This window comes from Parasteatoda tepidariorum, chromosome 1 (genome assembly GCF_982258835.1).
Source record: "Parasteatoda tepidariorum strain Cologne lab strain chromosome 1, Ptep-v5.0, whole genome shotgun sequence".
NCBI classification, from domain to species: Eukaryota; Metazoa; Arthropoda; class Arachnida; order Araneae; family Theridiidae; genus Parasteatoda; species Parasteatoda tepidariorum.
Genome location: NC_141755.1, coordinates 57,785,629 through 57,797,803, shown reverse-complemented (window position 1 = coordinate 57,797,803; position 12,175 = coordinate 57,785,629). Strand labels below are relative to the sequence as shown.

Below are 12,175 nucleotides of genomic sequence, written 5' to 3'. Positions count from 1 at the left end.
ACACATTTAGTTGAATTTAGGTGAGTAACTGCAATGTTTGATAATTTATTTTGCTAATATGTTTCTCATTTAGCTAATGTTTTGATTTTTTCACCATGTACAATCTAAATAGCTAATATACTGTTTTAAAAGCCAATAAGAACATTGATAGAATTCTTCTACATAAGTACAATACTATGTCTTTGATGATAATATACTATGTCTTTGTGCTAGAACATTTTGTTCATTGGCGAGCGAGCGCAGCGAGCCATGGTTCACGGCGTGAACCACATAGGATTGCGTAGCAATTCTCGGGGGTTGGCGAGCGTCAGCGAGCAGGGGGCGGAGCCTCCTAGTAACTTTATATTGTAAAAATCCTAAAAAGATTAAATATTTATACTATATCAGAATGATTGATATTTCATTTAAAATAGATCTAAATATTCCTTCCAATTGTCAAAAAAATTTTCATCACATAGATGGTTACAAATAAAGGGTACACACAAGTCAAATAAAGGGTGTCAGTCAAATCAGCAGGACTATCGCTATTGTAGGATTCAAAAAAGAGTATCTTTAATTGCTACAAATATGAAAAATAGTCTCCAAAATAGTTCCTCATTTTTAACACATTTCTACAATGTTTATCATTCAATAATATAAAATTATTCAAATAATGTTTTCTTAGACCTTAAAACAAATATATACAAATATATCCTCTATCAACGGAACATTACAAAGGTCAAGTCAGAGATACAGGGATACTATAATAGAATAGTAAACCTCATTTACAATTATAGAGAAAAACTATCTTCGGGTGAATACATATAAATGCATGAGCGCATTTCTAGAAAAGTGACTTAAATAAGTTTTTAAATAAATATTAGTATAAATTAACTAAAAAATAGCTAGGAATTAATAAAATAATGATCTTGTTAAACTAGATTGCAGCAGAGATCAGATTTAACATGTTTTCTAAATTAAAAAGACAGTTATATGAATAAATAATTGATCAAAATTGCATAAAACGAAATTACAAAAACAATACAGTAAAATCAAAAAGCTATTTAATATAATATGCTTAATAAAATTTTACATGTGATTATTAAAATAATGAATTTTATTAAATACATTATCATTAAATAAATTATTTATTCCTAAAAACAATTAAGACTTTGTTACATAATTAAAAATAATATGCTCAGAACACAAGCATAAACTATGCATAATATTTACATGTATGGAAAATTATCCTAGGTAAATAAAACTAAGCTCTATTATGCCAAATCAAATTCTAAAAATTTTACATTTATACACTATTGCTAAAAACAGCTACTAAGGTAAGGTTTCCTTGCAATGGTCCATACCTGCAACTTTATTTAGTGGCATTAAGCAATCCTTTTGTCAAAAAAATGAAGTGAAAAAAAAATCTACTTGTTTGTGATGCCAAATTTGAACATTGCAGAAATAAATATATTTTCATCCGTACTTTGGCTGGGGGGAACAGTATTTGTGTTTAGCAAAGAATTTTATCAGTTTCTGAGTAGCTAGCAATTTTAAATATATAATATAGCAATTTTGAAGATTAAAACACAATGCAATTAAAAATGTATTTAGAAATTTAGAGGAAAAAAATTTAATAAATCTGTAATTATATAAATTAAATATACAAAAAAGAATAATTAAAATCAAGACATTCATAGAGATAAATAAAGTTTAAGAAAGATGTTAGAATGTATATTTATGAAAGTTTAGTATTCATAATTTAATTAATAAATTATTTTCATTACTTATTAAATATTGTTTATTAAAATAAAGGTATTAAAAAATATGCATGATTATATATATACCTATAACTTGGGTGACCTAAAAAGAATTTTCTTTCAGCTTCAAGAGCAGCTCTAATATCTTTTTTCCCTTCAATATCACGTTGGCTACGATTCACAACACCTATATAACCTAAAATTTTAAATAATATTTTTGTAAAACTTATTAACTTGTGTCTGTATAAAAAACTAGAAAATATACAACAGTTATTCATTTCGTATGTTCTGATTAGCTTAGAGTCAAATACCAAAGAAATACAAAAATAAACTTAAATGATAATTAAATAATTTTTTTATAAAAAAATATAAAAAATTTCATACTGTTAAAATATTTGGCAGAAATAGTTTGAGAGAAAATAACATCAACTTGATGTGAACTATAGGATTTGACATGCATAATCTGAAGTGAGCTAATAGAATTTAACATGCATAATTTCAGTTAAATCCTAATTAGGTACACAAGCATTATTTTCTTGACAATTTCAATTACTGGAAGTTGAACAAAATTAATTCTAAGTACAATTTTTTTCCTCGGCTACTTAAAACTACTTAACAATTTAATCACATCTACAAGTTTAAAAACATCTGAAAATTCAAGATCACATTCAAAGTTTAGAATGTAAATCAAAATTACCTCTTCTTAAGGGAAGTAATTTATTTTCTAAAATATCTTTTGCATCAGTTCCCTCATCCATCAGATCCAATTTAGTAATGACACCAATTGTACGTAAGCCTAAAAAAATGAAATAAATATATTGCACTCATTACACATACACATTAATTAGTGGCTCCCAAAAGTGTTCATACATATATGACTTTCAATGAAATAGGGCTCTATTCATTAGTTAAAATGAATATTTCAGAATGAGTATTTAATAATAAGATATATAATCCATTTCTAACAAACATTCAAAACTGCATGTAATATTTTAAAAACAAAGTTTATTTTTAAAAAATTAATAATCAAAAACAAAAGTTTTACCTCATAAAAGTCATCGTACACTTAAATGTTTTTGGATAAATTAATAATTAAAATTATCATCTATTGCTTTATATTTTAATGTACTTATTTTTTATTTATACACAAACCCTCAGCAACCAGCAGTTGTTTCGTGGCACCCTTTATAAGTGCAATAAGAAAAGAATGGGTGCCCTTCATTAGGAATAAACAAAAGACCCTTGTAGGGAATTTAAAAAGGCCAATTTGGCAAGATGTGATTAGTTTTGTGTCGGCCATGTGAGAGACAGTCTCCGAAAAGACGATTTCAAACACATTTAAGCGTCGTGGTATTTCCAACATATTAGATGAAAGCGAAGATGAACTTTTCCATTCCCGATTTGCGGAAGTTAATATAGGACCTATAGACAATGATATTACTGATAAACTGAATGAAGAGTGCATCAACCTTACTTTGGATGATAACTTTATTTCTTTCAATGGGTTTTCGGATTCTGATCAAAGTAAATAAATATATTATCTTTTTCTGAAATATTTTGTCGTTCACATTTTATTTTTTTCGCTGAATTTTAATTTTTCACCTATTAGCATGTGCCGTAATCCTACCAAGATTTAAAAATAGAGGATTGCTGTAAAAGCTAAGTTAGACTTACTAATTAAAATTTATATTTACTTCCGTTTGCTATAATTATTTTCACCTTATTTTGTTTATTAGTGATTCATATTTAATTATGCCTAATCAAACATAGTGGATTTTTTAAAAAAAAGATGCTTTGCCTTTCTTCAGTGCCGTTTATTCGCCCCTCTCCCCATCGTCAAAATTAGCTCGTTTCGTCAAAATTAGGGGTCACTTTATAGGTACATAACGGTAAAATGGCGAAAGAAAAGCTGAATTCTGATACAGAAATTAGAAAGAGAGAAAAAAAAACTAGCTAAATTTATTTACAGACTTTTAAAAGCTATTGTAGATGCCACATGATATTCTACTAAATGCTAATCATGGGTGCAAGTTGGAAAAAAGGCCAAGACTGAAAATTTTTTGACTGAAATACCTAACATACACAATACCCCCTCGAAATATGCAAACTATCTAAGAAAGCTTTACCATAATACATCAAGTTTAAATACTGTACAAAAAATATTTATTCATCTGTCTTCTGATAAAATAACAACAGGACATAAGAAAGTAGACCAATAACGTAGACCTAAAAAATATTTTTAAGGACAGAAAAAAAAACATCTGATTTCCGTCTTCGAGTCAGTCTTGTTTCCGTCTTACTTCTGTCCGCGGACATTTTCGAAAGACGGAAGACTTGCACCCATGATGCTAATTTAACGAAAATTTGCAACATTTACTAATAGGTGAACACTTTTATAAAAGTATACGACATTTGGGAGCTCGAGTTTTGGTTACTTTTCAACTATAGATTTCTTAAAAATAAACTTATGCTTTGTTTCTAAAATATCCCATGCTGTTTCGATAAAAACAGAAAATAAATTTCATTATTAAATATCTGTTTTGAAATATTCATTTCAATTAATGGATAGAACCCTGTTTCATTGAAAGTCATAAGAGTACAAACACTTTTGAGAGCCACTTCATGAAGTACCACAATTACTAATGCACATAAAACATATACACAGTAAAAATAGTTTAGCAAAGCAAAAAATATTTTAAAAACCTTCAGGATCAACTTCTTTTGCAAGCTTCAATGCATCTGATGTAGCTAAATCTTGATTAGCTGCAGTCACAGCCAAAATTAGACAAGTTTCCCGCTTGATGTACGTTAGAAGCATATCTCTAATTTGTTGTTCAATATCAGCTGGTTGATCCCCAACTGGCACCCTTGTCATACCTGGCAAATCTATGAGGGTCAAATTCAGAACTACAAAGAAACAAAAACAAAAATTTAATAAATTAAGTTATAAATTAAATCATATTATAATTACAAAAAAGCATAGAAAGTATTTTGTTACTTTAAAATATTTTAGTTTTATTATTTTATTGTAAGTTTTCATTTTTGTTAAAACATAAGTTTATTGAACATTTTTGTTCAAAAAAATTCCTAATTTATAATTTGTGCATTTTATTATTCAAAATTACAAATAAAAATGCTTAAACTTACTGAATGGAAAGTTTTTTTCTCTTACAAGTAACCAATAAATGTAACATAATTTAAAAAATACTGATTATTAAAAATTTAGTCAGAGTTTCTGATATAAGTCCATATTTTCAATATTATTCTTTTAATCAGGGTAAACACAGGGGTAATTGCGAGCCCAAATCAAAAATTCGGAAAATTTCTTGAATAAAATCATTAATGACCCATTTCAAAAAACTAATTTCTTAAATCATTGATATTTTTAAAACATGAAAAATACAAATATAAATACATAAAATCAATTCAGAAGAGAAATTTCAAACAAAATCTTGAGAATATAATACAAAAATGAAAATACAAAAACTCACAGTAAACTGGTCAAACAGCAATTTCATGAAACCAACTCAATATAATAGAAACATTTGAAATAAAAGAAAACAACACCCTCGATTAAAATGTGCAGTAGGAAGGAAAAGAAGATAGAAAAGGTAAAGATTGCATAACAGATTAATATAATGCTTAACTGGGGCTGCTCAGTCAAGACTTTAATTTCACCCTGTTAAAAGAAATAATATAATAAACTAATATTCCTCAATCATTTTCCAAATCAAAAATTTAACATTATAATAATTATAAGGAAAATCATCATTTCTCAAATTTCTTAAAAAATTATTCAAAGCCTCCTGAAAACATTCAACGTTATTGCAAAATTTTTTAGCTCTAAACAATTGAGAAAAAACCAAATTTTTGAAAATTTTATTGCACAAATTAGTATTAAAGTTACAGAAAAAAATAACTTTAAATTTAAAAGCCATTCGTTCATCAAAAACACCAATTTTAAAAAATTTTATCAACAATATAAATTTTAAAATCTAAATATTCAACATTTAAGTAATTCTCATTAGTTTTTTTCAAAACCAAATCAAGGAAAAATACTAAAAATAAAATCAGAATTAAACAAAATCAAATCATCAATATATCTAAAAGCATTAAACTCAAGAAAATTAATTTCAAAAAAATTTAAAAAAATATTAGCAAAAGCCCCAGAAAAGGAATTACCTTGTGGAATTCCAATAATTTGTTTATAAAAATCCAGACCATTTAAGAAATAAGGATTTTCCTTATAATTATTGTAATGTTAAATTTTTGGTAAGGAAAATGATTGAGGAATATTAGTTTATTATTTTTTTTAACAGGGCGAAATTAAAGTCTTGACTGAGCAGCCCCAGTTAAGCATTATATCAACACAATCTTTACCGTTATGCAATCTTTACCTTTTCTATCCTTTTTTTTCTTCCTACTGCACATTTTAATAGAGGACGTTGTTTTCTTTTATTTCAAATGTTTCTTTTATATTGAGTTGGTTTCATGAAATTACTGTTTGACCAGTTTACTGTGAGCTTTTGCAGTTTCATTTTTGTATTATATTCTCAAGATTTTGTTTGAAATTTCTCTTCTGATTAGATTTTATGTTTTTCTTGTACTTTTCCTGGACTTTAGCAAAACTTTCGGGGTACTGAAAGACCAAATTTTGACATTTGTCTGGCTCTTACAATAGAAAAGGTTTTGTTCTATGGCTTACGGAGCTGGTACCCCCTGAAAACTTCGGCTCCGGTAGCCATATTTTTATTTCCAATGTTTTCTCTTTTCTTTATTGCTTCAATTAAAGCATTTAATGCATACATCTGTTTATTCTTGAGAAATATTGATATAATTAAAAATATACTGAAATTAAAAAAAAAACTTTATTAAAATATGAAAAATCCCTATTTTCTGAAGCCTGATTTCAATAAGAAGCAGTGTAACTTATCAAGCTATATTAAGAAACAGTTTTTTGTTCTATAAAAAGCACATTCATTTCACAACAACAAGTACAGTAACGAAATTAAAGTTCTCGTAACGGGTTAGTAATAATCTTGCAAAAAAATATAGAAAAACCCGTAATGGGTTAGTATAAACTTCAAAAACCAAAAACTATCTTCTAAAAAATTAACATCTCGCTGTTGTTCTAAAAATTGTCTTGTGCTTTTATTTTTAATTTAATATTTTTAGACTTTATAGCAGAATGGCTACATTTTTTAACTAATACTTATTTGATTTTTTGAACAATAAATTAATATTTAAAAAAAATTATTATACAATTACCATTAGGAGAATATACTCGTAAATTTATAGGAGCATTAGAAATCCCTTTATTAGAACCAGTCATTCGGTCCGTTTCCTCTTCGATTTCCTTCCGGATCGCTTCAAAGTCTGTAAATTTTTTACCTCTAGCATGAAGAAACTCTCCAAGTTCTTGAGAAGAAAAAAAAATTGAAGTTACTAGGAAGTCATTATGCTAAAATTTATGACAAAAATCCAAATAATTTTACATGTATATTATTTAATGAAAGAAAATAAAAATTCACCTTGGTTAGAATTAATTAGTTGTAATACTAGAGGTCGTCTTGTAACAATTCCAGAACCTCGTGGAAGAAAATCCCTGCAATTAAAATTCGTTTGTTAATTAAGTTAAAAGATAGATAATTATTATAACATGGAATATGAAACACTTAAGATATAATTTAAGAAGAGCTAGAAGAGGTTTAAAGGAAAATTTCAAAGGTTTACATGAAATTCAGGGTATCTGCTAAATTTTAGATTTTCAATTTCATGACTTTTCATGACTAATTTCAAGAACTTTTCATGACTTAACGAAGTTACTATTTTCTCCGAGAAAAAAAGAATAATAAATTTAAAAAGCATTATAATAACATTAATTAAAATGATAGGTATAATTAAAACTGTTATACTGTGCATCTTTATATTTATTGATTTTAAATTTAAAAAACAGAATAAAGAATTGAAGCAATAAAATAACTGAAATAATAATAGCTGAGTAAATAATTTCTTCTTTTTTTCTGAATTATATTCTAAAGATACTTTTCTTGTTCATCAGAAAGGAAAGAAATACTCCTGATTTTTCTGTTCTCCTTTCGGAATAAAAAAAATTTGCCAATGACTGGGTTGCTTCAGCTAGAATTTTAAATTGATAAAATAAAAATAAATAAATAATAATAATTCTGCAATCACAAAAGTTTAAAATATAATTTGCTCTAGAAAGGTTTTTCTTACATTTTTTGAAAGAGCACCAAAATTTTTAAAGAACATGATAAAAACATTTTATATTGTAATAAAATATGACTGTGAGTGGAGATTTTGTTACAAATTCAGATATTCGGAACACCAAAAAATTGGACGAGGTAATTTCATTTTAAAAAATAAATTTTTTCGTCCACCTAAATCCATGACTTCCCATGATTTTTTTTAAAAAATAGTTAAAAACATGGCAAATTTTGTTCAATACCAAAATGCAAGACTTTCCATGATTTTTCATGACTTTCCAGGTGTGTGGATACTGTTAAAATTTTATAAGCTTTTATTTATAATCTTGGCAATTATTGGTGTAAATTTCCTTTATTAAATTAGCTTTAACTTCCTCGGAAATTTACATTAAAAAAAATTCAAAATAAGTTGGGTTTTTTTTCGTCACAGCAAGTTAGTAAAAGTTGGAGATATTTCTTAATTGTGATATTTCATGCCAATTATAACTGCCATAGTTTCAAATAGATTTTAAACAAGAAAATTGCTTTAAAAAAGCATGTAGTATTACCCGGGCATGACTACAAGTTATACTTTTCAAGTGGTCTCTTTTTCTTTTTTTCAGTTTCCCCAGAAATTTCCAAGACTCGACAATTATCCTGCCGGGGATCACAATACGAAAATCTTCCCAAAATATTCAAAATATAATCATATTAAAATTAATTAAGTCAAAAATCTGAAGGTTGCTATTGAATTTAAAGAATATAAGGGAAGATTGCATTGTGATCAACGGCTGAATAATTGCCAAAACCTCTACATGCTTTTTTTAAACAAAAATTTTTAATTTTTTACCAATTGCAAATTGGCACCTTGGTAGTTGTAGTTAGTTCAACAGATCATGATATGGAAATATCCCAAAATCTGAAATTGTTGGGTAAAATTGAAAATTTAAGAGCCTTCAGTTTCATTTTTCAAAACAATGCATTATAGGATTTATCATTCCAGGAATCTTTAAATGCAGTTTCATGGGATCTCAATTCTCACAATAGACAACATGTTACTCTAATATTCTAAAAGTAGAATCTCCAAGGTTTACAAGTTTCTCAGCTATGCATTTTTTTTGCAATGAATAATATGGGGAAAACTAGTTTTTAAATGAAAGAAATCCACCAGCTGGAACTATGAAAAAAACTGGAATTAATGGTCGACGGTTAAGAATTGTAGTGTGGTAAACACCGCCACTGTACTGTAGGATGAAATTAATCTTATTGTCAAAATACCTTTGAATACACTATTATGAATAATTGCCAGTTTGTGGATATTACCGCATCAGCACTTGTTTTAGCTAACTACACATGCTAAGGTGCTAAAATGTTTCTGTAAATGTAAATGTTTTTTTTTTTTTAAAAAAATATGTAACGGTTTGCCTTAAATCGTTAAAAGTTATATATTTCAAATCCGTGAAGTTTCTTATGTGCCATTGCCCAGTTATCACCAAAATTTTGTGGATTTCTACATACAGAAACTGATAATGAAATCTTCCTGGCAAGTTTTATTTTGATAATATAAATTTTTAATGTATCTTTGCATTTTAATTTTTGGCACAATATTAGTTTAAATTATAATATATAAAGATTTTTTTAAAAGTATTTCTTAAAAGTAATTTCATAATCAATACTTTTAATAGTCTGATACAATTTCAAATTATGATCTTTTATAATTTAATTTCTTTTTAATTTTACATTGAATACAAATAAAACAGGAAAATAAATTGCAGTTTTGAGAAATGATAAAAAAATGAAATTTTATAGAAATAAAAGGAATGATCATGTAATACTTAGCACAGTTTGTGTAATAAATTAAATATATATGGTTTGAATTAAATTATAAAAACTACATCAATAAAATTTTCCTTGAATGTAATAAGGAACTAAACAAATTATTGGCATAATTCCAATTGCATCTGAATACATATTTTTCAAGTTATTTGCCAATTAAATTATAAATATATGAAAAAATTTATGTCTCAGGTACACATCTATACAATTTTTAAATTGATGAATAATACCTGAATATATAACACTTTTACAATAGAGTAAAAAAACAATAAATTTGTATATTTTCAACAAAGCTTAAAAACAGAATTTTTTAAATTAATTATATTTATAATTCATTATAAATTAAATATAATACAAGCAACTGTAAATAAAAATCACTACAAGCGGTAAATATAAGATTTTAAGTCTAGTTTTCAACTTAAACACTTTTGTATTTCTTGGTAGAAAATCAATCAAACCTATAAATGATAATCGTAATATTGAGAAACAGTGTTTTTAACATTTGAAATTTAATGTACAAGTAAAGAAAATCAGAAAATAACTTTATACAAATGTTTTCTCAAACCAATTGATCAGTTTTAGAGGCTCTATATAAGAACATTAATATTAAAGTTTATAAATTAATAGAATGTTGACATTTTTTTTAAATATTTTACTTATCAAATTCTAAAAAACCTTACCTTCCAACGAAATTTTCCAAAACACTACTTTTGCCTGCGCTCTGACCCCCGATGACTGCTATCTGTGGCAAATCAAGAGACAAATTGACTCCAAGATTAGTAAATGCATCCTGTAGTTTATTTACTATGGGAATTAAACCTTCCATACCAACGTTTCCAGTACTCATTTTGCTTGGGTCAAGCGATTCCCATTAGCAATTCACAACCAAACATTTGTTACCGTGAATATCTAACGCATTACTGCTGTTGTAGGAGGCGGAGAAAAGATCAATGGTCACTCGGTGGTTGGTACATGCTCTTATCCGCATGCGCTAACAATAATTTTAAAGAAAAAATATATGCCCATAAAAGAAGAAAAGAGTCGATATTAATAATTTTCTTTTAAACAAAAATTAAGTTGAAGTAGTGTTAGGTTTTCAAACTTAGTTTTTCTTCAACAAGCTTTGGATTTTTTTTCTCTCTTTTTAATAAAATTATATTTCATATAATTCAATCCTGCTTGATCAATGCATGTATTACTTATCTAAACTAATTTTATTTCCTGCTTCCCTTCGATTATTAAAAATAAAGGAAGACAAACATTCCCTTAATAAAATATCAGAAAATAAAACCAATGAAAACAAAAACTAATTGTCTTTTTCGTGTAATAATTTGGCAACACTGTTCTGTTGCCAACTTTTGATGGATAAATTTTCACACATTAATTCGGAGGAGGGGTAGTATTTTTTAAAAATTTGCTTTTGAGTTTTGGCCATGCTTAGGGAAAGCTAATTATTTAGAACCGAAACTAACCACAATAGGCATAAAGTCAAGAGTAGTAGTAGTTCATTTTACGTCGCACTAGAGCTGCACAATGAGCTATTGGGTATAATATAGCCTACGTCACAGGTTGTGTTGTTCCTACTAAATTTAACCCATGAACGGCATTTTCTGCGAGCCTAACTTCAAGCCACAAATAAACAAACGAAGTGTTCGATCGTTTAAATAGCTGCTCGCCAGATTTTATTGCATTATAAAGAAAAGTTATTGAAACTAAATACAACTAAATAAACAACAACTAAAACAAATAACAACAACTACTAATAACAATAACTAAATAAACAACAACTAAATTCCATTCGTTTAGCATTGCGTCATATGTTGTTCCTACTAAATCGAAGTAGTTGTGTTTTTTTCATATTATACCCAATTGGCGACGGTCTGGGAAACATCCATGAATTGATCCGAAGACATACCACCACAATTTTGATCCTCTGCAGAGGGGATGGCACCCTCGCTTCGGTAGCCCGACGATCTGCATGCGAAGTCGAGCACTTTCGGTAGAACAGTTTAACGACGACCAATACCGCACACCCTCGGTCCCTACGCAGACTGATCCAAGTGGTCACCCACCCGCACACTGACCGCAGCCAGTGATGCTTGACTTCGGTGATCTGCTGGGAATCGCGTCTTATAACGATCAGTCCACTGCGGGACGCTAAGTCAAGAAGAAAGACTCTGAAAGAAGGACTGCTTGATCTGTGCTGGTTGCGCTAGCTAATGCAGAGAGATCTGTGGCCATCAAAATTTTATCTCCAAGTAAGTAAAAAAAACCTAGATCCCAATTCCATCACAGAAATGAGAAACATAAAAGCTTCATTATTGTAGTATTTAGTAGCTAGGTGATAACACATTAAATTATTTATGAAATTTTCATCGAGCCATGTGAATTTTT

General features: G+C 27.8%; 1 protein-coding gene across 4 annotated transcripts in view; it reads right to left on the bottom strand.

Moving 5' to 3' along the window:
* Nucleotides 1-11,106, bottom strand: part of LOC107441775 (dynamin) — a 36,085-nt gene extending 24,979 nt beyond the window's left edge. For all 4 annotated transcript variants that reach the window (XM_087165031.1, XM_087165037.1, XM_087165043.1 and 1 more), the window contains exons 1-6: nucleotides 10,462-11,106; nucleotides 7,271-7,344; nucleotides 7,008-7,157; nucleotides 4,443-4,646; nucleotides 2,437-2,535; nucleotides 1,827-1,935 (exon numbers count right to left, since the gene is read on the bottom strand). In XM_087165031.1, coding sequence (XP_087021157.1) covers nucleotides 1,827-1,935; nucleotides 2,437-2,535; nucleotides 4,443-4,646; nucleotides 7,008-7,157; nucleotides 7,271-7,344; nucleotides 10,462-10,628 — 803 coding nt within the window. In that variant the 5' untranslated portion in view covers nucleotides 10,629-11,106. The remainder of the gene's footprint in view (nucleotides 1-1,826; nucleotides 1,936-2,436; nucleotides 2,536-4,442; nucleotides 4,647-7,007; nucleotides 7,158-7,270; nucleotides 7,345-10,461) is intronic.
* Between the last annotated feature and the right edge of the window lie 1,069 nt (nucleotides 11,107-12,175).